This window comes from Danio aesculapii, chromosome 7 (assembly GCF_903798145.1).
Source record: "Danio aesculapii chromosome 7, fDanAes4.1, whole genome shotgun sequence".
Lineage (NCBI taxonomy): Eukaryota > Metazoa > Chordata > Actinopteri > Cypriniformes > Danionidae > Danio > Danio aesculapii.
The window spans coordinates 52,244,798-52,272,707 of record NC_079441.1 but is presented as its reverse complement, the minus strand read 5'-3'; the positions used below and the strand labels follow the sequence as shown (position 1 = coordinate 52,272,707).

General features: G+C 36.0%; 1 protein-coding gene across 1 annotated transcript; it reads right to left on the bottom strand.

Moving 5' to 3' along the window:
- Positions 1-3,214: 3,214 nt before the first annotated feature.
- Positions 3,215-27,895, bottom strand: LOC130231455 (trace amine-associated receptor 13c-like). The gene is made up of 4 exons (XM_056460787.1): positions 27,790-27,895; positions 26,462-26,573; positions 7,982-8,271; positions 3,215-4,089 (listed from the first exon to the last, which is right to left on the bottom strand). Exons 1-4 carry the CDS (start codon positions 27,893-27,895, stop codon positions 3,215-3,217), a joined length of 1,383 nt encoding a protein of 460 aa, XP_056316762.1.
- Between the last annotated feature and the right edge of the window lie 15 nt (positions 27,896-27,910).

The following is a 27,910-nucleotide window of genomic DNA, read 5'->3' as shown; positions in this document are numbered from 1 at the left end:
TGGGGAGAGCTGAGCTCCAGCAAAGGGGAGCTTGAGCTCCAGCTCCTCCTTCCTTGCACTACTTCTACGAGTGATGTCACTGGGGGTTGGGGTTAGGGGTGGGGTGGGTGTATGTATTAAAACAGCTTGTAGGAGGATAAGCGAGAACTCAAGCTCTCCCTCGCTGGAGCTCATCTGGCTCTGCAGCGAGCAGTGTCTCCATTTTTTTGCAACTCTCTTGTTTTAAGCAGAGCTGCACCCAGTCAGTATATGGATGGGAGACCACATGGGAAAGCTAGGTTCCTGCCGGATGGGGTGGTAGTAAGACTTAGCTTAAGCTTAGTAAGACTAGCAGCGGCACCTGCGGTCAACCATCTGTAATGCCCCAGGATATTGATGAGGAGTCTATACTGCTCAGTGAGCGCCATCTTTAAGATGAGATGTTAAACTGATATCCTGACTCTTTGTAGTCGTTAAAAATCCCAGGATGTCCTTCGAAAAAGTGTAGGGGTTTACTCCCGGCATCCTGGCCAAGTTTGCAGATTGGCCTCTGTCCATCATGGCCTCCTAACCATCCCCATAACGTAATCAATCACACAGTCTCCTCTCCACCAATCAGCTGGTGTGTGGTGTGCGTCTGGTGCAATATGGCTGCCGTCATGTCATCCAGGTGGATGCTGCACACTGGTGGTGGATGAGGAGATTCCCACAAAAATGTGTAAAGCACTTTGAGTGTCCAAAAAAGCACTATAGAAATGTAAGGAATTATTATCATTATTATTGTTTTGTCTCATCTTGAGTTTGTCTTGCACTGGTCCTGTACTACATTCCTTCCCTGGCATGCTTGTTGGGTTTAAACTCTGCTAGTTCCTTTATCAAGCATCAAGCCCTGCTTCTATCCACTATTGCCCTTACTCCTTACTGGCCAAAACCTCTGATGTTGTCTGGGGTTGATAGAATGTGTTGCACTCACAAAGTTACTTATAGTCAGTTAAATGTGTGTTGGAGGAACAACAAAGTAAGACTAATTAAGTGACATACACAACACTCTTATGGCTGTTAGCGGCAAAGATTCTTATACTTAGCAATAGGTCTAACGAGGACCATAAGAATGATCTTACAATGAAATAAAAAAGGCAAACCTAATTCAACCCAGGCTCATTGCAGATGCAAAACCAGGTCTTCATTTCTGGGGACAGCGAAATATGTAATCGGAGATACGTCTGCTCCCAGTTTTTGCTTTTATAAATCAGCAGTGTATAATTTTTGATGATCTCAATATTTTATCATGCGTACTCTTCTCACATAAATCCACCAGAGGGCACAATATACACTTCAGCCGACCAGGGGTGCGTTTCCCAAAACGACGTAACTCATGGCTTAACTATCATAGTAAGATGCATCATTTGGGAAAAGAAGGATGTAGTGTAGTTTCCAAAAACAACAGTTTCTCTGTTGCAGATTCATCGTTTGAACCACGTTAGTTATAACGTAAAACGTCCACAATGACACTCTGAACGAGGTGGAGTAACTACTTCTTTAGAGAAAAACCTCATACTTTTTAATGCGAATTATATTGTTTTACACGCACATACATTTAAAAAAAATCCAATATTAGTTTTGGTAAAAACATACACTCGTTTTCCATATTAATTGATATGTATTAAAATGGCATATATAGGGCCAATGTTTCCTTTACCAATGTTATTGAGAATATTACATAGGCTATTCTAATACAAAATCACTTACAAAAAAGCTAAGTAGGATATTGGTTATTTATTTTTTATTTGTGGAAAAGTCTATTTTTATAATTTGACACATTCAAGCCACTGCAGAAATGTTCTAACCAACAGGCCCATGTCATATATAGTACAGATATTTAATAAATAACCTACTTTAAATTAAAAGCATTAGCGTATGCTATGTATTTTTGTTTTCACAAGCTTTGGAGACGTAACGTAAATTTCACATTTAAATAATAGGTCACCTATAGCTTTTGTCATGAGCCACGGCTGCGTTCAAAATGGCATAAATGTTTTTTAGTGCACAACAAAGTAAAGGCAATTGTCAACATGAAGATCGCTAAAACTGAACTGCAAAAATACTTTGAAAGCAAATTACACTTAGGAAAGATGACTTTAGTGTTTTTAAATTTTTTTTTTAATAATTTTGAGTTTAAATGTTGGAACGTTCTAAATGAACAGGGCATGGGGGGATAACTGGGAATAGAACACAGCCAGGAACTATGCTTCTAACTACATCTCTAGAGGTGGAGTTGCAAGCGTACAAGTTTGCGACGCAGTTTGCAAATGTTTTGGGATTTGGAAAACGCTAAATCAATGAACTATGTTTGTAACGATGGAACTTGCGATCTTAGTTGGCTAACAGTGGTTTTCGGAAACACACCCCTGGCCAGGTTGCAGTCGACTGACTGACCAACAGACCCAACCACCCCTTTCTTTAAACTCAACCGCTAGTGTTTCAAAAGCAATCTAGAAAAAGAAAAAGTCACTGTGGCCATGTAATTTCACCAGTGATTTCAGCCTGTTGTTTACTTATTTTTTTAGCTTTTGTTTTACCTGGTTTCTAAAACCATTCTGCGCCTGACTCGAACCCTGCATCAACTTGACCACGCGGAGGTGAGCAATCGGTGGTAGCGGGAAAAGGAAACTGTCACAGTGTCTTATCGCACCATATCATTTGTTTTACAGACGAAATGGAGCCAGACGTACCTCTTGAGTACATATTTCGCAGTCTCCAGAAATGTAGACGGGTACATATCCACATTGAGCCTGTGTGGAACTAATTTCACAGATCAATATTTTCATATTTTAAGTAGAAGTAATCTTTTCATTGAAAAAAAGTGAGGTGTTTTAACACATTCAGAGATGTCTCAAACTATTTTTACAGTTCATATTAGATACACAAAACAATAGTTAAGGCATCCATCTGTTGTCATACACACAGTGGCACACATTAAAACATGGTGATGTCTATTAATATGATAATCTACACTGAATAAAAAAGAAATAACTGTAAAGATATGCTAATAAAGACTGTATTCAGCAATAAAACATAATGTCAACAATCCCTGGAATGATGCGTATTGTTTGTCCCTGAACCATTTGTGAAAGAGATCCTGAAAATCAAATTGTTAATCTCTCAAAGCCAAAGTGATGGCAGATAAAGAAAGTGTAGTCAGTGCCAGCCAATGTCCGACTCCTGTCCAAAAATCTCAGCTTTTCTCAGAGTGAGGTTGTGATCTGTTCCGCTGGAAGAGCAAAGTCAGCCCTTTCCTAAAACGATGGTCCCGAACACTGTAAATAATTACATTGCAGCAACTGTTACCGGTCAGAATCCAAAATGCAAAAAAGGAGAAGTTGCACCAGGTGTATCCCACTACGTTCCCCAGCACAAATACTGCAATGGGAGAGAATGAGGCTGTGAAGGCAAAGGTCAGGATTCCAATAGTTTTAGCTGCTTTGATATCAGAAAAAGAGGGTCTGATGGGACACCCTCCGGCTCCTGCGTCTATGCCAAGACTTCCTTCTGACAACAGCTTCCGTTTGCGGGAGTAACGGCGAATACTGGTGAAAGACAGGATATTGACTGCTAACGTGCCACCGAGCAAACTGAAGTCGAAGGCTGGAAACAACAGAAGGATATTTGCATCTGGAGGCAGTTGATTTCTTACTAGTAAGGGTGCATAGTTGCACATTCTGCTGCATTCGTTGTACTCCAAAGTGAAGCTGTTGCTTAGCATGAGTGGAGAGATGGCCAGTAGGAAGCTGCCTGCCCAGGACAAGAGGATTAAGAAGAGGGTACGATGCCGAGTCACAAGAGTGTCTTTATGCAGCGGACGCAGGATTGCCACACTACGCTCCACTGTCATCAAAAAGATCGTAGTAATCGAGACAAAAGTGCATCCGGCAAAAACAGGACCGATCAGCATACAGGGTTGCCATGATCCCGATCCATCCTCCAGTGACGCTGTTGAGATGCCCTGGTACCACAGCGGAGGAGTGCTGCTTGCCATCAGAAAGATTTCAGTGTATACAGAAAACGGGACCACTAAGACTCCAACCATCATGTCTGCAATGGCCAGGGACACTGCAAGACAAATGTACAGATTGTCTCAGTATTCATCACACTGGAAATCTGCATGATTTCATCTTTTGAGAAGTTTTCAATGGGGTATACGAACACTTTTTTAATTTTCAGTCCCAAACACTTCTGGTAAACTGTCATGCCATTATAAAATCGCCATATTTATATCTGGTTATTTTTAAAATCAATGATTTTCAATTGATATAAGATACAAAGTGAGTCTCAAACTGGACAAGATGCACTGCATTAACTTTCCACTGTTCCACGCCATGTCTTTAAAATTTATTTTACCACAGTATTTTAAATGACTCCTCATGGAGCTTGCATTTACACAGCCTTTCATCTCGTTTTACACTTGAACAACAAAACGAATGCGTACATCTATTTAACTTATTATATTTTAATTAAATTACATTATCAATGATGTAATAGGAACCATATGAAATAAAAAAATCACAAAACACCGGGAGTTTATTGGTGGCTGAAAAACACTTGCTTTGCTTATAGCCCATTGCTGTATACCATGCTGGATATACACATGGATAGCTTAAAGTAAGCTTAAAGCACACATGTGCACATGGAAAGCTTAAAGTAAAAAATGTCTTGTGGCATAAAATATAAAAGAAACTCAAAGTTACTCAAATTTAATTTACCTTACCTTAATTTACCTTATCTCATTTTTTGTAGATTTGTGTGAACAGGGATTGTTTATCAATCGGCCTCATTCAACATTATTCGTGCTAGTGTAACTTGTGTACTCGTTTAGGCATTTCAAGAGTTTACACTTAGCTGATGATTGATAATGAAGTGTGTTTTGCATGTTGCCCCGGATATATCAGCATGTGGTTATGCGGTGAATGCCTAGTACTAAAACACTCATAAACTGTGCCAGTTTGGTTTATTCAAGTCACTTATAGTGTATGTCTTTGGACTGTGGGAAAAAACTGCAGTACTCATGCGAGAACAGGGAAAACATGTAAACTCCACGCAGAAACGTCAACTGGCCCAGCTGGCACTCGAACCAGCGACCTTCTTGCTGTGAGGCAACAGCGCTAGCCACTATGCCACTGTGCTGCCCTGTAGTCTAGGAAAGAGGGGGAGGAGTAGAGGTGGATAATCATCTTCACCTTGAAGATTTCTCCTAAAGGCTGATTTATACTTCTGCGTCAAGCGCACATGTATGCTACGTGCAGCCTATGCTTGGACGCGTACTTAGCCCTTGCCATCAACGATGTTGACGCTCACCTCTCAAAAAATGTACCTATACGTCACAATGACGCGTAATGCAAGCTCTGTGATTGGTCAGCTTGGTAGCGCTGACTAGTGTGGGCAGAGGTGAGAGCCGCGCGAGCCCGATGCAGCAAGTGTTTACAAGTGTGGAATCCCAAGAAGGAGCTCCGGATGGAGACTGTTGTTTTGTGTTTACCTTATGATTAAAGTTCCATGATTCCAGCCTCAAAATGAGCGAGTTTGAGCCACTTGGACATTAACAAAACAAAACAAAAAAAACAAAACACTAGCGAAGAAACTCGATACAGAGGAACATAAACACCTACTGCCAGCTAGTGTTTCTAAAGTGTTGTTGCAGAGCTACAGAAACAGCGCGCAGAAGTATAAATACACGGCTACGCGCACTGCATGCGCCGTGGGTCATGCTGATCACTTGACGCAGAAGTATAAACCAGCCTTAAGGCAGTGGTTCCCAAAGTGGGGGTCGGGACCCCCTGGGGGGGTCAGGGGACAATAACAGGGGATCACTTGGTGATTTAAAAAAGTCAAATAAATTTCATTAAACTATTAGAATTGCTATATTTTAAACATAATCCACAGAAGATAAAAATACTATTTTTTATAGAAAAAAAACTACAACATGCAAATGTAAAGCCATCGGCTTTTAAATATTTCTTTTAAAGGATTGGTGTGTTTACGTTTGATTAACAGCACAGCAATAGTGTCTGCTGCAGCAGATTGATTTTATGTCACCAGGTTAAACTTTCTGACATCTTTATGGCAATCAAATACATTAAAAATAAATACAGGCCAAACTGAACATTGAGGATGATCTCTAATTGGCAGTCTCCAAAATGAAATCAAGAATAGACTTGTGCTGAAAACATTGTGCCCACCAGTCTCATTAGGTGAGGTTAATATTAAATTAAGCATATTAACACATGACTGTAAAAATTATATGATTGTTAGACTGTTGCACTTTTTGTGTTGTCAATTTGCTTGTGTTTATATAGGACTATTGTTGTATGAGCAACGTTTGCATATGTATAACCACCTAAGAGGATTTTGGGGGTCGCGAGTCACTGATATTGTTCTTTAAGGGGTCGTGGGCTGAGAAGTTTGGTAACCTCTGGACTAAGGTAAGGAAACCTCGTTATTTATAGGGAGTTTGGATTCATCTGATTGGTAAATCATGTGATAGCTAATGCGGGACCAGCCATGGTCAATCATAAGCATGTGATCCTCTCGAAATTTAGTTTATAAATAAACTTCTCTTTAAAAAAAATATGTAAAGCACTATATGCAGTGATACATGTTTGTATGTAGTATGTAATATCAATGTTGTTGTCACAAAATAATGGGTCACACTTTATTTTATAGAACAATTCTTGTGTACTTTTGCTTATTAATAGTTATTTAAGGTAGAAGTTGGATTTAAGTATTGGGTATACTGTGTGATAAGTGATGTAGAATAAGATCATGCAGAATTTGCACTTTATAAAGTATTAATAAACAGCCAATTTCTTAATAAAGGGCTGTTAATAAGCCAATAGTTAAAGTTGAGAATTGGTCAATATACCACTGTTTCAATTTTAATATCAGATAGCAAGAGCATGTATCACTTAAAGACACAAAAGTGTGTGTGTTTGTGTGTGTGTGTGTGTGTGTGTGTGTGTGTGTGTGTGTGTGTTTTGCATTAAAATACTCAAATTAACCAAATTCAAATCTCATTCACTAACCATGTATACCCAAATATTTTTGGATGAAATGCATCAAGTGTTGTGAATTAGGTGGAAAGTTCTCCAATATTATGTAGATGCAGTCTTGATTATGCAAGCTGAAACTGCAAGTCTTGAACTTGCAATGTCAGATACAATGGACCGAATGGAGCTAGTGACGCCACTGTGAGGGGTAGAGTTAGGGTCAGGGTTAAGTGTGAGCATTAAAAAGCTATTTTTTGTGATGTATGCAATTGTTAGTGAATGAGATCTGTCCTTGTTTGTTTTGTTGACATGTAAATATTTGTACTTTTTAAACTGGGAGAAATCTGCCATTTTTACTTATTTAGAAACCATTACTGTGATTATGAATAAATGCAGTAGTAGTTTGAGGGTTTTAGTAAGCCAGTCATTCAGTATAGGTTGCAGATTCTGTTGCCAAAAATAAACATGTAAAGCAAAAACAAACAAGTATTTTAAGTAGGTCAAAAGGTTTGGGACAAGCTGTCTTCATTATTGTTTTGAATAAGCCAACTCTAGTGTTGAAACATAAATATTTCCCATTAGTTTACTAAAAAAAAAAAAATATATATATATATATATATATATATATATACATATATATATATATATATATATATATATATATATATATATATATATATATATATATATATATATATATATATATATATATATATACATACATATATACATATATACATACATATATACATATATACATACATATATACATATATACATACATATATACAAACATATATACATATATATATACATATATATATATATATATATATATATATATATATATATATATATATATATATATATACATACATTGCAATATAGTTTTTTTAATCTGAAGAGAAAAGTACAAAATGTGAACACAAACATACATTATATGCAGATCTAATTGTGTTTACCTTTGAGGTAGCCCTGTGGTGTTCGAGAATGCCGGGTCTGCATGAAAACAGTCAGTGTCACCACGTTTCCCACCACAATGGCAAAGGCCAAACTGACCATGAACATGACTGCCAGTGTTCGGTTTAGCAGTCCACAGCAGCGGCTTGTGCAGAGAGGTGCAAGAGTTTGTCCTGCACCAGAGAATTCAGTCACTGTCTGATTTGCAGTCTCCATTATCCAGAGTTGAAGTTCTGGTTGACTGGGTACAGCAATGTCGGCCAATAATGCAGCCCAGCTATAGTCTTCATGCCTCTAACAGGCACTTATAAAGCTGAGCAATTCAAGTCAGTGTGTTCAGTGGTTCTGTTGTTTTCAGGGAATCACAACCCTGTGAAAGAGCAGAGAAAATTGTTTTCCTTGTTAGCTCGTTTTACTGTAACAATCACAGCAACACTTGTTTCTACACTGTAAAAATATCCATTAATTAACAGGTATTTTGGGGTTCACATGATATTTTTTGTTTATTTATGGTTGTGAATTGCATTACTGTGGACTTTTGATGTTGAAAATTCAACACAGCAGATTAACAAAGTGATTTTAACAAACAAAGATCACAGAGTTTTTATTGGCATTTTAATAGTTTGAGACAAGATATTGTTTAAGTAATATGAAGAGAATTAAGTCTGTAAAATAACAGAAAATGTACTGGCAGCATATTATCTGTTTTTTGTACTGTAATTTACAACACAAATACAGACAATACCCAGCAGACACAGTACGTCAACATGACGTTGGATTGACATTGTACCCCAACATCATGGGACGTAGCATTTTGTTTGTAAATGAAAATTGAGTTGACGTCAGAACCCAACATCAGGTCGACATCAATGACCAATGTTGGACAGACGTTGCATTTTGGTTACTTTCCAACGCAACCTTAAAACAACCAAATATCAATGTCTAATGTTGTTACAGCTTGATGTTGTGTAGACGTTAACAATATGCCGTCTATCAGACATTAAATTTTGATTGCCATACCTGACGAATAAATGTCAGTATTTGACGATAATATGACGTTGGTTTAAGATGTTGGCTCAGCGTTGGATTTTGGTCAAATTCTAACACAACCTAAAATCAACAAAATATCAACGTCATTTCATGTCATTATTGGACGTGAAAATAACATTATGCTAAGATGCTGGCAACCTAAATCTAACCTAATATTACAGCTTATGACATTGTGTGTATGCTGGGTATATCCCTTCAAACTGATAAAAATGTCAACAAAATTCACTTTTCAAACTTTTCAACATCAAAAGCTTTTGGAGAAAAGATCAAGATCCCATAATGCAATTCAGACAAAAAATAAAAACATGAATCACAAAATGCGGAGAACTAACTGCTCTGTACGTGGTCACACTTTATTTTGATGGTCCATTTGTTGAATTTAAGTTACATTGCATCTACATGCCAACTAATTCTCATTAGACTATTAGTAGACTGTTAGTTTGGGGTTAGGGTTAGTGTAAGTTGACATGTACTTGCAAAGTTTCTTTTAGTCAGTTAAATGTCTGTTGAAGGAGCAGAATCAACAGATATTAAGCAGACAGTCTACTAATACTCAAATGGACCATTAAAATAACTTGTTACCTTTTACTGTAATAATGATGACAAACCAGTTGCTCACAAATCAGTGTATAGAACGGGCGAGGAAAAGTGCACAGTTATTCTCTACAAAATGATACACTAATTCAACTTTATTTAGGTGAACACTGATGTTGAATGATTTCATTCACTAAAAAAATGTTGTGAATGATTTCATATTTGATTTCATATTTACAAGAATATGAAAGCAATTACATTTTATGTGATAACATATTCGCTTAAAATCACATATGAGTCGATGGTTCAAATTTCTAGCCAATTTTAAAGATTTTGACCTAAAAATGGCTTGTTTATAACTTTAAACACATGATATAATCAAATAAATACACACTTTGCCTTTGAAGGATGGTTTATTATATATGGTAAATAAAAAAAAATTGGTAGAAAAATAAGGATATATTGTGTACTGCTTTGATGATTTTTGAATCATTTTAATCACAGTAAGTATTTCTTAACATATTATTATTAAAATATATTATTTTTAATATTTTAATTATTATTTGCAGAGCATATGTGAATAAATTAAGTAGCCCTAAAAATCCATTGGTGTTAAAGTACAAGTAAAAAGTACCGTTCTGAAAGGAAAAGTCCATATATATATATATATATATATATATATATATATATATATATATATATATATATATATATATATATATATATATATATATATATATATTGTAATTAAACAGAATTTTTTATTATTACTGATAACATTTTAAAGATAGAAAGCTTGAATATTGATCTTTATAGCCTCAGACCTGATTAACATCAGTCAGTACACAGTCCTTTTGCCCAATCTTTATTTCAAATCAAAGAAATCATGTTTTTACAATCAGTATAAGAAAAAAAACTCTTCAAACTTTATGTATTTAGTAAGTTTTTTCTAGAATTTTCTATAATGTGACTATGTAATATATGTTATGTTATAATACAATTTGATGGGACGCTGACAACGGAGGTGCGTATCCACATGCAGAGCTTATTTAACAGAATGGTCAGGCAAGTAATGGTCAATACAGGAACAAACAGATGTATGCATGCAATCCAGAGTCGTGGTCGATGGTCAAAAGACAGGCAGCATAAAACGCAAATAAACAAACAAAACAAAACAAGGGTCAAATACTGAAATGCAAGGCGAAGGAAACGGCGTCATAATGTTACACACAGTAAAACAGGAAATGCTGCTTTTAAAGTGCTTTTAAAAAACAGCTTCAGCCGTGTGTGTTAACAATCAGTGGGAAACTGGAACAGGTGTGAGTGTGGTGCATGACAGGTTTGTAGTCCTGAGTGAAAGTGATTGATTCTCAGCGATCTACAAGCCTGGACTGCTTGTGATTGTGACAGATAATGTGAACAAGTACATTGTTGTTACACTGTAGATTAACAGTGCTGAAATATATGGTGTACAGTTGAAGGCATATTATTAGCCTTCCTGAAATGTAAATTTCTTTTTGAAAATATTTCCCAAAAGCTGTTTAATGAAGAGGAGAATTTTTTTCAACACATTTGTAAACATAATAGTTTTAATAGCTAATTTATTTTGTCTTTGCCACGATGACAGTACATCATTTAGTTAGTTATTTTACAAGATATAATATTCAGCTTAAAGTGCAATTTTAATGCTTGACTAGGTTAAATACACCCCAGACAATAATAGTGTGTTTAGTAGTTTAGTAGTAGTAATAGGGCTAATAATATTAACCTTTGCAGTTTTAATATATTTTTCATTTATTCCAGGCAAACTTAAAGAACCAAGACTTTCTCCAGAAGAAAAGAGAGGCCAGGAGGACTAATAAGTTTGTCCTCAACTATTTAGATTCTAAATATATATTTAAAATGGAGTTTGTGGCCGTAATGGCCATTGTGCAGTCTGCTCAGTTTTAGAATCCTGCCAGCATGTCTTCAAACACGACCCAAACATTAGTCTCGACTGCTTTTAGTGCTTTTAAACCAGCATAGCCCTGCTGAGAGTACGACTCCAGCTCTCGGTGTTTCAGCTGAAATTTAGCATGATAAATATTATGTGGGTATTAAAATAGAAAGCTCTGCTGGGGCTCCTTGGCAGTTATGACAGCATCTCGGCTGGACACCAACACACACACACACGCACACACAGCCTCTCTCACTCTCTCTCTCTCACTGTCTGTCAAAAACTTTTACATCTTTTACTACACATGCATTTAGTAGGAAGTAGGCCAGGGTTTCGTCTGACGAGTCCAGCCAGGACATTGCTTTTACAGTGTGCATTCATTATTAATTAGACGTGTGAAAGCGGAATCAAACTTAAAATGTAACATATTAAATTGTGATTAGAGGGCATTAGTTAAACCTGGAAACGATACAATGAAATTTTACAGAATTAATGGATACAAATAAACTCAGAGCTTATTTGTATACGTGTCTATTTCTGCTTTAGAATCTCCATGTAAAAAGGCCTACTTAAGGCCGACTTAAACTGGCTATGGCAGGATGATGGTAGTATGGCACAAGAGGACAGGAACTCATTTCGAAACTTTTGATAAATGGCTGCTATGCTGACTTGTTGACTATCTGCCCCATCAGGCATTGATTGTGGAGGCGGCTATTCTGCCTGAAGAAACTTCATAAAATTGTATTCAGACAAACTTCGGAGGAAGCAGAACAATTTAATAACAAAATAGATAGAGCTTTTTGTGATAATGGGAATATGTGCTTAATACAATACTAAGGTCTTGACATGCCATCAAAAGTGGAAAACATTGATCAAAACACAATTTTTACAGACAAAATTGACACCCAAATGGCATTTTGAATTGTCTTTTTTTGGCTCAAATCTAAATGAAATGCTATTTTATCAGATTTTTAATGAAATAATTTTACATGTTCATCAATTACAGGCAAATCACTGATGTAAATCAGCCAGATGTGTTAAAAAGCTAAAACAACAACCAGCAGTATTAAAAGATCTTTTATTTTATAATTTCTATTTAGTATGTTTCACAGAATATTTTTTTGTGCTATATTGGAAATACTTGATTTTTATTCGTTCATTCATTCATTCTCCAAGCTTAGTATCTGAATTATCAGAGGTTGCCACAGTGGAATGAACCGCCAACTAATTCAGCATAGGTTTTACGCAGCGGATGCCCTTCCAGCCGCAACCCAGTACTAGTAAACACCCACACATTCTCTCATTCACACTCATACACTACGAGCAATTTCGTTTATTCAATTCACCTATACCACAGGTCTTTGGACTGTGGGGGACACCGAAGCACCCGGAGGAAATCCACGCCAACACAGGGAGAACATGCAAACTCCACACAGAAATGCCAACTGGCCCAACCAGGACTCGAACCAGTGAACTTCTTTCTGTGAGGCTACAGTGCTAACCACTGAGCCACTATGCAGCCACTATACTTGATATTTTATATATATAGCACTTCAAGTATCTCACTAGAAATAATAAAAAAAACTATAAAAATAAACATAAACAAAATTGTTTTTCATATTTTTCTTACTCAGTCACTCCCCCATTCCCCCTTAGATTTACACCACCCCTGCTGAAGACTAAATTTTGTAGAGTACAGCGGTTAAAGATCTATTTTTGGTTTCTTTTATTGTGCCATTAATTTTATTGAAAAGTGTCATAGAATACTAAGGTGCAAATAGTATACAGTTGAAGTCAGAATTATTAGCCCCCTTTGCATTTTTTTTCTTTTATAAATATTTCCCAAATGATGTTTAACAGAGCAAGGTAATTTTCACAGTATTCCTGATAATACTTTTTCTCCTGGAGAAAGTCTTATTTGTTTTATTGCGGCTAGAATAAAAACGCCATTTTTCATTTTCTAAAATCCATTTTACGCTGTATAGAAGTGTCTTAAACATGTCTAGTAAAATATTATTTACTGTCATCATGGCAAAGATCAAATAAATCAGTTATTAGAAATGAGTTATTAAAACTATTATGATTTTAGAAATGTGTTGAAAAAATCTACTCTCCGTTAAACAGAAATTGGGGAAAAATAGGCCAATAATTCTGAAACAAATGTATGTTCTCAACTGTACATACATAATTATTTACATTTACAACAACGAAAAAAAATGCAATGTTAATTTATGGCCATAAAAGGGGTATGCAAACAAATCGAAAATTTTTAAATTAAGTGTCTATATTGTAGATGGTAAATTAATGATTGACAAACTTGTTCCCCACTGATGATATTTCCCTTCTCTTTTAATGAGTACAACATAAAACCTTTTTTGAAGCATTACAGCTGTTGGCTGCAACACACATCAACTTGGGACTGTGCCTGCGACCATTTAAATTGTAAATAAATGACTAGGCTTATTAATAAACTGTGCTGAATGTGAAGAAAACTTGTCATTGAGCCTGTTAATCATGAAAAAACATGAGGGATATATTGTTTTTTTCCAAAGGGTATACAAACTCTGCAGTGTAAACAGCTTCCAGCCCAGATTTTGTAGGCATGTTTGCTCTTTTGCCTGATCTGCATCACTAATTTAGTGAATTGGAAGCTGAAATTGCTTACAAATAACCAGTGCATTCCAGGATGTGTGATTCATTGCTTGTGAATTTCCCCTTCTGTATTTGTCTGATTACACTGATTAAACTACTTACACTAATAATCTTGTATTCACCCCAAACTCTTTAATTTTAATATTACATTAGAATTGTAAGCTGAAAAAGACACAGTCTGAACATTAGTGACTACAGAATGTGTAACACTAGTTGTACTGTGGCTCATTCATCTTACGTTGCTCTCAATATTGTCTTAGACTGTGGAAGTCGTATTTTGTAGTTTATGGAGGACTGCGTTAAAATTGTGCGGTAAAAATGTAAATACAGTTGAAGTCAGAATTATTAGCCCCCCTGTTTATTTTTCCCCCAGTTTCTGGTTAATGGAGAGAAGATTTTTTCAACACATTTCTAATCATAATAGTTTTAATACTCATTTCTAATAACTGATTTATTTTATCTTTGACATGATGAAAGTATATAATATTTTACTAGATATTTTCAAGACACTTCTATACAGCTTAAAGTGACATTTTAAGGCGTAACTAGGTTAATTAGGTTAACTAGGCAGGTTAGGGTAATTAGGCAAGTTATTGTATAATGATGGTTTGTTTTGTAGACTATTGGAAAAAAATATATAGCTTAAAGGGGCAAATAATTTTTTACTTTAAATTGTTTTTTAAAAAATTCAAAACTGCTTTTATTCTAGCCGAAATAAAACAAATAAGACTTTCTCCAGAAGAAAAAATATTATCAGGCATACTGTGCAAAATTTTCTTGCTCTGTTAAACATCATTTGGGAAATATTTAAAAAAGAAAAAAAATCAACTTCAACTCAGATTCAATTCTGACTTCAGCTGTATATAAATGCATAGCATTTTAGAAAACATTTCTTCCATCAGAATAAGATGTATCCCTCTCACACAAACAATCACATAATGCACAGCAACAACTTTCTAATTTAAATGTTTGCTGTATGCATTTTTTGAAGTTTATTTGTAAACTAATTTCGAGAGGATCACGTGCTTATGATTGACTAGGCTGGTCCTGCATTAGCCATCACACATGATTTACCAATCAGATGAATCCAAACTCACTATAAATAACCAGGTTTTCTTACCTTAGTCATCTTCTTCTTAAAGAATCCCCCCATCCACCCCTAATCCCCCTCTTTCCTAGATTAATCCAGGACAGGGCGGCACAGCAGCTCAGTGGTTAGCACTGTTGCCTCACAGCAAGAACGTCACCAGTTTGAGTTCTGGCTGGGCCAGTTGCCTTTCTATGTGGAGTTTACATGTTTTTCCCTTGCTCGCGTGGGTTTTCTCCAGGTACTTCGGTTTCCTCCCACAGTCCAAAGATATGCAGTATAAGTGAATTAAATAAACCAAATTGGCATCACATATGAGCACTGAGTAGAGCTTTCAATGCACAAAATACAATGATCAAACTACAGGCCGAAAGAATGAATTCAGGGGAGTTCTGGAGACCTACCTGAGCTCAGACTCGCCTCTAACCCCACGAAACAGGAGGGAGCCCTTGGCTCGAGGATATTCTGAGCTCAGGGCTTTTCTTCCAGAACAGCATGTCAAACACGCTTTATTATCAATCATCAACTAAGTGTAAACTCTTGAAATGCTTATTAGAGCATTGTGTGATTAGCTTAGCAAGATGCAAATGAAAAATCCCATAAGTGCTCAGTGAAAATTAATTATGAATGCGTATTTTATTCAACGCTGAATAGTTAGAATACTGATAATAATTCTGATACTGTGGGCTTTAATTAAATGTTTTTTTTTTGTATTTTATTCATCCATTTAATCATTTGCCTTCGGCTTTGTCCCTGATTTCACACCACAACAGAATGAACCACCAACTATTCTGGCATATGTTTTACACAATGGATGGCCTTCCAGCTGTAACCCAGGACTGGGAAACACACATACACTCTCTCGTTCACACACACACCCATACACTACGGCCAAATTAGTTAATCCAATTCACCTACAGCGAATGTCTTTGCACTGTGGGGGAAACCGGAGCACCCGGAGGAAACCCACATGAACACAGGGAGAACATGCAAACTCCACACAGAAATGCCAACTGACCCATGCCGGGACCCATTCTTGCTGTGAGGCAACAGTGTTAACCACCGAGCCACTGTACCTACAACTCTACACCATCACTGCTCTAGGGAATGTTGAATTTAGGGCTGAGCATGCCTGTTTTAATCAGGTGATAGACGGCATGTTTACATGTTTTCACACTTGCAAGAAATTATCGAATGCATAAACACACAGGCATACATTGTTCAAGACGTATGTGTGGTTTACATTCATAACATTCTCATAGTTGCCTTCATGTGAGTGATTTCAGATTTCAACATACATCGGAAACATACATCAACATTTTGCCTTGCCTACTTTCCCCCATTGTTTTTTTTAATGACATTTGCATAAAGTCAAGAAATGGCCAACTTTCTTCTGCTCTCAATAATTTTCTGTGCTGCTTTCAATCCCACAATGCACTGGGTGGGCGTTTACGCTCAACTTCCATATGAATGAACTTAAAAAACATGCCAGAGGAAATGCTCTGTAAGTCAGCTGCAGCGCCGATTAAAGTCGGACAAATTGTCTAACAGAATGCTTTGCTTTGTCATGCTAAAGCCGATTCTTGAGGTGCCGCATAAAGTCAATCAAACTGTTTTTGTCGCCCTCATTTTGTGTGAAGGCATGGATTTTTGTTTTATGTGCCATGTTCTCTTGTCTATTGAGTGAACTCCACCCTTCCTGTTACCTTAATGATAGTTATTGTCTTTACCTGTACTTTCTACTTCCTGCCTCCCTGGTTCCCTATTTATTCTCCCTACTGTATGTGATCTGGTTTGTTTTGTGCTTCCTGTCAATGTGAAGTCAAGTTATTGGTCTGGTCTCTTGTTTCCTTGTTTTATATTGTTCCACTTTATGTCCTATCATGTGTCTTTTGTTTTTCAGCCTCGTTGGCTACTGTTTTGCTCAAGTTCATTCATTCATTTTCTTTTCAGCTTAGTCTCTTTAATAATCTGGGGTCGCCACAGCGGAATGAACCACCAACTTATCCAGCATATGTTTTTTTGCAGCGGAGACCCTTCCAGCTGCAACCCATCACTGTGAAACACCCATGCACTCCCATTCCCACAAATACACTACAGACAATTTAGCTTGTCTTTGAACTTGTAATGGAAACCAGAGCACCCGGAGGAAACTCCACACAGAAATGCCAACTGACCCAGCAACGGCTCGAACCAGTGATCTTCTTGCTGTGAAGCGATCATGCTACCAACTGCTACATGCTACCCGTTTTGCCCAAGTTTTTTTCATTCATTCATTAAATTTTTATTTGGCTTAGTCCCTTATTCCCCAAGTTTTTTGTTAATAATTTATTTTGTTAATAAAAACCTTTTTGCAAACTCCCTGGCTGTTGTGCGTGTGGCTTCTGTCCTCAAATCTTGACAATTCTAACTCTGTTGTTGGCTTAGCAACATACATATTCACAATACAGTAATGCAAAAAGCTCAGTTAAACAGATTATAATTCATTAAAGGGGTGGTCCAGTGTGTATTTTTAAGATTTGGTTGTGTTTATAAGATGCAAAGCAATGTGTGCTCATGCTTCATTTGTAAAAAAAATCACGTTATTTTTTCATATATCTTTGATTATGTACTGCTACACAGCTAACATGATAAGGACAATCATATTTCCTAGTTCCTTCGAAAGCCTGCCCTAAATAGGCTCTGATTGATGTAGAATGTAGATGTAGAACGCAGGGAAAGTGGCCGCAAAGAGAGACACTGCATCGCTGGTGAAGATTGTGGGTGTCTACATCGGTTTAACGATAAATATTAATTTGTAGTTAAATTGTTAACGATGCCAAAGAGCATTTTACATTGTTTACATCCTTGTTTACGTCCTTGCTACAACATACTGTTAATGCTAGAAACAATGCATGTAGTAGATAAATTTGAACAAATAAAAATACTTAGGTTGTGGCTCACAATCCACAACTATTGCTATTACTGTGCGTTCTCCCCGAAGGCAGTGAGAGCATCAAAGGTCGCTCTGGCCACCCTGGACACAACGCTGTCTGCCTTCAGCTCCGGTGGCGAGAACGTTTCGTATTTAAAGGAGCCGTTGCAGCATAGTACACCATTTTACCATTCCTGCATAAAAACATGCTTTCTAGCGTGAATATATTGCGTACATTTCAGCAAATTCAGTTAACAATGGAAAATCAAGTTGCATGTGACGTGGCTTGCTCCACTTAATTATCCAATGTATCCATATGTCAGACATTTTCTGAAGCAGCAATACTGTTTTGTACTGTCGCATGAGATTCTCACTTTTTTAAAGTAAAAATATATATATAATAATAATAATAATATATATATATATATATATATATATATATATATATATATATATATATATATATATATATATATATATAACATTAATGCACATCAGTAACTTTTTTGAAGCATGTTCCTGTAAGAAAACATTGCAAATAATTGGAAATCTGGTGACCGCAATAATCAAACCCTTGGGAACAACTCTGGTCGGAACCAGGAGTTCTCTGAACTCCTCTCAAGCGGTGGACTTCTGCATTCTGATTGCTTGCCAGTGAACCGCGTCATAGCTCATTACCATAAAATTGACTTGATTTCAACTCTCCTTGACGCAAACACTGGCAAAGATGCACCACGCTGCTCCTCACTGCTTATTGCCACTTATCACCATCGGCTTCCATTGAAAACTGTACATGTGAGTGTACAGTTATGGTAGGAGCTGCTCCTTCTTTGAGGAGTTTTTAGCTGAATCCAGCACTGAACTGGGAGAGATTCTGGAAGCTGTCTTTAGTTAGCTTTATATTTTTTATAATTCTCTGGAGCATAATTAAAATTAAATTGTTAGCACTTCTCTCCTTGTGTCGTGTCCTTTGGATGCTCAAATACATAAACAGAAGAAGCTCTGTGGAAATATAGCAGTGTTTGGACGCCATTTTAGCTTTCTCTGCTTTAACATTACAGCGCCTCTGGCCACGCCCCATTGCTGCGCGTGGTTTATGTATATGGTGTGTGCAGGTAACCTCAAGCATTTGTGATCTCACTAAACCGGATGTATTTTTTTGTAGTCCCCAAACTTTGTTCACTGTAGGCTTTGCTAAGCTAACTCTGTAAAAGCCAATTGAACTTTGAGCATTTTACATTCATAGATGTTGGTTATGCTCACACATCTACATTACACGTCAACTAAAGTTTAAAATTTGATATTGTAGTGGACCACTCCTTTAATTAAGTGAATTTATTGAATGTTCATTTAATGAACTTATTAATTAAGTTAATTTTAATTAAAATGTGTGCAGTGTTTCATGCTTCTTAGCAACATGCAAATGTCAAAATGTTGAATCTCCAGTGTAAAGATGTGTTGAGATTCTTGAAATTAAATGAAATGAAGCATCACTTATATTCAACAGAATGCTGAAGACTTCAATACCAACAAAACTGATTATGCTCACTTTAATTAAAATGTGTGCAGTGTGATTCATGCTTCTTAGCAACATGCTAATGTCAAAATGTGAGTTGAGTCTCCAGTGTAAAGATTTGTTGAGATTTTTGAGATGAAGCATCACTTATAATTCAAAAGGCAGCAAAGCAAATAATTAGGTTTTTAATCAGAGCCAATCTGTCAAACAAAAGTAATACACGATAGATATATTGTGCATAATTGAAGTGATGCTGGAAGTGAGCTATATACAAAGAGATTCTTCAGAGTTTAGTGGCAGCAAATGTCTTTATATGGAAGTCTCTGTAGCAGCAGACAGAATTCAGCCTGTTTATGCAGCACTTGGACAGTCATATGGAATAATGGAGCAACCAGCGCTGGATAACCATAGACTATCTATGTGTCTGGCTATTGGTCCGCCATTGGTTTATTTCATATCTTCATATGTTTCATATCTTATTTCATATATCTTATAAAATGCTGCTTTTTTCAGCTCATGTGTTTTTACATTGTCTCTCCATCTCACTCAAAAAAGTTTACATGTGGATGTGTAAACAGCTCTTTCAAGTGTTTAATTCTGATATGACATTTGAGCTTTGGTAGTTTACTTATTACTAAACAATATAGTTATTTGATCAGGATTATACATTGCAGGTAATGCATTTACTTCTTGTTGATTACTTCTTAGATTACCTCTAAATTACTCAAATATTTGTTTTAGATTACTTCGATTATCACATAGATTTAGGTGGACATAATTGACATTAAGTGCATTTAAATAGTTTTTAGACACATTATGATAGGAGTCATTCATTCATTTTCCTTTGGCTTAGTCTCTATTTCAGAGGTCACAACAGTGGAATGAACTGCCAACTATTCCAGCATATGTTTTACACAGCCTTTCCAGCCACAACACAGTATTGGGAAACATCCACACACACACACACACACGCACGCACGCACGCACGCACGCACGCACGCACGCACGCACACACACACACACACACACTTTAACACTACGGCCTAAACTATCTATACACAAAAATGCAGACTGGCCCAGCCAGGACTTGAACCAGTTACCTTCTTGCTTTGAGGCGACAGCACTACCTACTGCACCACCTAATATATTATTATATATTTTTTTATAATCTGAATACATAATCAAGACTTTAAGCAACCAATTATTAAACTTAATTAACTGCTTATTAAATTAGGGCATACAAATCTCAAAGTGGGCACCCACGCAAGTGGGTATAGCACAATCGCCTCACAGCAAGAAGGTTGCAGGTTCGAGCCCTGGCTGGGTCAGTTGGCATTTCTGTGTGGAGTTTGCATGTTCTCCGTGTGCTCGTGTGGATTTCCTCCACGGGCTTCGGTTCGCCCCACAGTCCAAAAACATGTGCTATATGTGAATTGGGTAGGCTAAATTGTACGTAGTGTATGTGTGTGAATGTGTATGGATGTTTCCCAGTGATAAGTTGCAGCTGGAAGGGCGTCCGCTACGTAAAACATATGCTGGATAAGTTGGCGGTTCATTCTGCTGTGGTGATCCCAGATTAATAAAGGGACTAAGCCGAAAGGAAAATGAATCAACGAATGAAATCTCAAAATGGAAGTTTTTCCGTTTTTGGCTATGTTGTTGTCATGTACACTTATTTCTCAGCGGGGATCATTTAGAGCCCTTTGAAGCTGGGAAGTTCACTTTGTGGAGAAAATTTTTATAATGTTTTTCTCAAAAAATATAATCTCTTTATGAATGAAAAAATAAAGAATGAGGTGAATAAATGATATGTGATTAAAACAAATCTTTAAAAGCTTGTGTATTACAGTGGTTCCCAACTTTTTGACTCACAGCACATGCAGCCAAAAACCTGTTTAAGCACCCCCAAAAACTTGTAAATTGATTTTTTTTTCAAATGTATTAAAATGTATTTAATACATTTATTTAATAACATTTAATAAAATGTAATATATTAATTTCATAATATCTAATAATATGAAAATTATATCAAAATATGTATAGAATAATATATACAGTTGAATCAAAACTATTATCCCTGCTGTGTTTTTTTCCCCCCTTTTCAAATATTTGCCAAATGATGTTTAACAGAGCAAGACATTTTTCACAGTATTTCAGATATTATTTTTTCTTCTGGAGAAAGTCTAATTTGTTTTATTTCAGCTAGAATAAAAGCAGTTTTTACATTTAAAAAATATATCTATAAAAAAAGAAATACAAAATTTTGTACTGTCATCATGGCAAAGATAAATGAAGTCAGTTATTATAAATGAGTTATGTTTAGAAATGTGCTGAAAAAATCTTCTCTCCGTTAAACAGAAATTGGGGAAAAAAAGAAACAAAGGGGCTAATAATTCAGGGGGGCTAATAATTCTGACTTCAACTGTTAAAAGAGAATATCTATTCTAGACAAATTCTAGAGTTCTAATATTACACGATATACGATACATTACATAATGTATTTTATTCTAAAAAATAAGTAAAACAAAACAAAGACATGCATATTAACTATTGTCGTTGCTCATAATTTTCTAATAAATTCACATTTTTTAAAATTTGTAAATGTTGAGTTGAAATACATTGTTTTTGAAAGTGAAAATATTATTAGTACACTATGGAGCTGTAATGGTCTTATGTTAAATTAAAAACTAATTTGAATATTTGTAATATAATTAAAAATGTATTAAAGTAAGTTAATCAGTAGATAAAGTACGGTGACTAGAGGCACAGCACCTAAAATGTTTACTTTACACATAAAAAATGTTGTCCATTCATAAACATTTTAGGTCAAGCTACAATATATCAAGATGCAGTATCCAACAACCTATGGAAGACTTGTCTATCATCCCTTTAAGATGATTTGTAAATAATAAAATGATTAATGAATATTCTGTAAGGATATCTTTTTCTCATTTACAGCAATAATCTTTATGTAATGCTCTTACCTGTATTCTCTATTCCTGTAACCCTTCTCTCAGTAGTAAAAGAACAAGGTAATTGCACTGTCAACTGCCAGTTTTGGTCCAGTCAAGATGTAAAATAAAATCCAAGTTGATTCCTTTGTTTCCCATTAGTCCCATCAGAAAACAAGCAACTCTCTTGTACACATACACAGGAAAACAAGCTTACATGCATTTGCAGCTTTTGAACATTTTTTTTCTCTGTCAGATCTGCCATCCCTCTGTCCTTCCCTGTTTTTCTTACCATCCTTTCTACATATTTTGTCCTCCTACTCTATATAGCAGCCTCTCAATCCTTGTTGACCTAGTCTTGTGCTCGTTCTCTCTCTCTCTCTCTCTCTCTCTCTCTCTCTCTCTCTCTCTCTCTCTCTCTCTCTCTCTCTCTCTCTCAAACACAGCTGCAATCTCAAGCCTTACAGTTGAGTATGCATTCCGCTCTCCTCCTCCTCTTCCTCCTCCTCGTCTTCTGCTCTCTCTGTGCATTTTTCTCCTTTCCTCACAGTGGTCCATTTGCCAGCAGAAGCCAGTTTTCCTCTCTCATCAGTGTATAAAAGCTGCTGTGAATCAGTGCAAACTAGTCGTGCACACTTTTACCTATTACTTTTATAATGACACTTCAGAAGCAAGGCCACTGCCTCATTCAAATTCATTCATATATATATATATATATATATATATATATATATATATATATATATATATATATATATATATATATATATATATATATATATATATATACAGTTGAAGTCAGAATTATCAGCCCCCCTGAATTATTAGCCACCTATTTATTTTTTCCCCCAATTTCTGTTTAATGGAGAGAAGATTTTTTTTCAACACATTTCTAAACATAATAGTTTTAATAACTCATCTCTAATAACTGATATATTTTATCTTTGCAATGATGACAGTGAAAAATATTTGACTAGATATTGTTTAAGACACTTCTATACAGCTTAAAGTGACATTAAAGGCTTAACTAGGTTAATTCGGTTAAATAGGCAGGTTAGGGTAATTAGGCAAGTTATTGTATAATGATGGTTTGCAGACTATCAAAAATAAAATAGCTTAAGGTGCTAATAATTTTGACATTAAAATGGTTCATAAAAAAAATTTAAAACTGCTTTTATTCTAGCCGAAATAAAACAAATAAGGCTTTCTCCATAAAATATTATTAGACATACTGTGAAAATTTCCTGAATCTGTTAAACATCATTTGGGAAATATTTAAACAAGAAAAAAAAATTTCAAAGGGGTGCCAATAATTCTGAGTTCAACTCTCTCTCTCCCTCTCTCTCTCTCTCTCCCTCTCTCTCTCTCTCTCTCTCTCTCTCTCTCTCTATATATATATATATATATATATAGACAGACAGACAGACAGACACAGGTTAAAACACATCACACAGATAGAGTAGGGATTATAATATTTATTTAGTTTTTTGTACATTTAGCCATGAAAATAGAAGGAAACCTTGAATACTCGTGTCTTGAATGGATGTGCGTATATCAGTGATTTTTTACCACATCAGGTTATTTTTTCTAATGTGTTGATTCATAATCTCCTTCATCTAAACTAACTCTGTTTTCTGATCTATTTTGCTAAGCTTAATAGCTCAAGCTGCATTTTCTCACCACACAAACAATTTACGAAAACACGCTGCATTTTCTCACAACACTTTCAAATAAAATGCAATACAAGGGAAATGTTTCAATGTTTTTTCATTTTTACTGTGTTTCACGTTTTCGTAAATTGTTTGTGCTGTGGGAAAATGCAGTGCGCTTTATACATTTTTTTGCGTTGTGTAAAAATGTAGCACATTTTTTTTATGGATGATGGATTTGCAGCATGTGTGCTGTCAAACGGATGAAGATCTTTTCTTAATTTGCTGCCATTTAAGCTCTCTCGGCCACTTTCTTTTTTTTTCTTTCTTTCTTTCTTTTTTTTATTCTTTTTCTTTCTTTCTTTCTTTCTTTCTTTTCTTTTTTATTCTTTCTTTCTTTCTTCTTTCTTCTTTCTTTTTTTCTCTTGTTTTATGGAAGACATGAAAACGTATCTTAGATAAGTATTAGCAGGTAAACTCCAATGTTTTTTTGCTAACTTAAACTGTGTTATTTAATTTTATTTATGTTGCCTGCATGCGACTTTGACCTATTCTTGTGTCATAAGCAGGGTATGAATTAGAGGGGGTTTGACCCCCCTAAATAACACCTGGGGCTCTATATTTTTCTGTTAAGTTTAAAGCGCATGGCGCAAAAGCATTAAGGGGATGTCCGAATCCACTTTGCTATTTAGTTGAAAAAATATGCTCTGCGCCCTGGCGCATGGTCTAACAGGGTTGTACTTATTCTCTTAATGAGTTATGGGTGTGTTTTGAGTATAACATGCATTAAATCAGAGGCTCATCTCCCTTTCCCTTTAAGAGTTAGTTGTGTCACGCCATGGTACATTTGCTATTTACATGACGGACTTTGTAAGTGGGAAAAACTGAACAATTCACTTGCGAGAAAACAGTTCAACAGACCATCTGCAGCGAAAGGATAAAGAACAAGCCTCCTCTATTCCACCTCTTTATTTTTACTTTTTACTCATTTACCTTCGTGGAGTAAGGAAACGGTGTTGTACGCACTCCACTAAAGACATCCATTAGCCTACATATTTAATTTTGTATGTTAAGCACAAAGATTTGTTTCAAAACTATTTCTAAATTCAGTTCTAATTTCCAGCAAATGAATAAATGAATAAATGAACAATAATAACGAAGCGTGGTGCAGACGTCCAGACATCTCAAAACCTTATTGATCCCATTAAAAGATGTTAAAACAAGATGTAAAGGGGGTCTGCCCTTTAAACTATAACCATAATTATTATTAATAATAAAAAAATTAGTTAATAGAAAAATACATTTGACAGCCCCTATAATGGTTCATACAATTATCAATGCATGATCTAGCCTACTGATAGAAACTGTTAGAGCTCCAAAGGCACCTTTACATGTAAAATAGATGTTTGTATCTACATAGCATCAATCTACATACTCATATTATGAATTTTAATAAATGCCTATATGCTCGCACATTGAAGTTAAACAGTAAAACAGAAAGCACAATCTTTATGATCATTCATTTATTGGTAATATGACTTTACAAACTTACCACTATTGTACAAAATTCACCCTTTTATTTCAAAAATATTTTACTGTCATAAAACCAGTCAGTATCTGGTGTAACCACCATTTGCCTCAATCTTGGAGGTGATGTTAGGTGGATGTTAGATGTGGAGGTCCTGAGCTGGGATGATTACAGAATCACCTTTAAAACAGCAGGAAGAGATGAACTTTCCTGAGATGGTTTCTCACAGTTTGTGCAGAAGTTCTTTGGTTATGCAAATTAATTGTTGCAGCAGCTGTCCAGGTGGCTTGTCTCGGATAATCTTGCAGGTGAAGATGCTGAATGTGGAGGTCCTGGGCTAGCGTGATAACACATGGTCTGCGATTGTAAGCCCAGTTTGATACACAGCCAGTTCTCTGAAACGTCTTTGGAAACAGCTAATGAGAGAGAAATTAGCATTCAATTCATAGCCAACAGATCTGATGGACATTCCTGCAGTCAGGATGCCAATTTCACACTCCCTCAAAATTTGTGACATTCATGCCATTGTGCTGTACTATAAAACTGCACATTTTAGACTAACCCCTTATTGTGGCCAGCCTAAGGCAAACCTGTGCAATAATCATGCTGTCTAATCAGCATCTCAAAGTGCTATACTAATATATATGTAAACACACAATTCTTACTTGAAAGACCACAGAACTACAATGAAGATGGGAATTCTTGAAACAGAAAGCAGCAGCAGCCTGATGAACTTGAAGAGACCTGTCCACTGTGCTGAATGTCTGCTGTATATTTCTAAAAATAAAATATAAGTAAACTTTATAAGTATAAACAAGTATACTTAGCACATTTTAATAAACATAATTTTTTTATAATGGATGTACATTTGGGTGGCACAGTGGCTCAGTGGTTAGCACTGTCACCTCACAGCAAGAAGGTGGCTAGTTCGAGTCCTGGTTGGGCCAGTTGGCATTTCTGTGGAGCATTTTCCCTATGTTCATGTGAGCTTCCTCCATGTGCTCCGGTTTCCCTCACAGTATAAAGACATTCGCTATAAGTGAATTGAATAAACTAAATTGTCCATAAACACTATGCATAAAACATTTGCTTGAACAGTTGGCAGTTCATTCCACTGTGGCAACCTCTGGAATAGAGACTAAGCCGAAGGCAAATTAATTATTGAATGGATGTACATTTTAGTGAAGTGCATAAAATTAGACAGAAAGTATACATAGTTTTAGTTTCAAAGCAGAATGTTGATAGTTGAATAAACTTCTTTTTCGTAAGGGTGTGCATATAAAGTACTCTTCTTTAATAACAGATTTTGAAAGTGCTGCAGTCTAGACCGCAGCCTCTGCATATTAAACTGTACTTGATATGGCTCAATCTAATAGAATATGCTAATAGGATGAGAAAGTTATGCTTATTTAAATGTAATCCTGGGAAAGCACTTCCTGGAGGAACACTGCTGTTTTTCCATGTCTGAGTAGGAGAAAGCTAATACACGGCACTTATTCTCAAAAGATTAAACGAAAAAGTACCACCAGACTAAATTGGGCTAGACATTAATATCATGAATGATTAGCCTCTTCTGAAATCAGCTAGTGTCTCACAATGGAAATATATACAGGGCTAATAAGTATATGTCTGAATGTGGCAGTCATAGCAAAGACTATAGAATACACAAGACAGTCACTCGTATAGTTTTGAATGGGGAAAAGTGTAACAGTCAATATGGCAAATGAAGCTCCACCTACTAGTACAGGAGCCAATCATCAATTGCTATAGACTGGCGATTCTTCGGTGTGTTTTTACGAAGGTTTGGTGGTCAACAAACACACTGGAATCTCAGCGAATTCTTGCTAAAAGACATAAGAGATATATGCAAATAAAGCTTGAACTAAGTGCACCATTACATGATAGCAACTACTCAAACGCTCACAAACCTGTATACAAAGAGTCTTTTTCATTTCTGGAGGAGATTTGCCATCAAGACCAAGTTGTGAATTACTTCTGAAGACCAGCATGATCAGATGATCATTATCCAAAGGATGATAATATGTAGAACGGCCATCAATGAGGTTGGTGTCGTGATCTCGTCCCTTTCGATTGCGCATGAGCATTAGCTTGGG

Coding starts and splice junctions, on each gene's coding strand:
- LOC130231455 (XM_056460787.1), bottom strand. CDS start 27,895: ATGCGCAATCGAAAGGGACGAGATCACGACACCAACCTCATTGATGGC. Junction 26,574..27,789: donor GATCATGCTGGTCTTCAGAA/GTAATTCACAAC, acceptor TTTTATTTTTAG/AAATATACAGCAGACATTCA. Junction 4,090..7,981: donor ACCACAGGGCTACCTCAAAG/GTAAACACAATT, acceptor TTTGTCTTGCAG/TGTCCCTGGCCATTGCAGAC.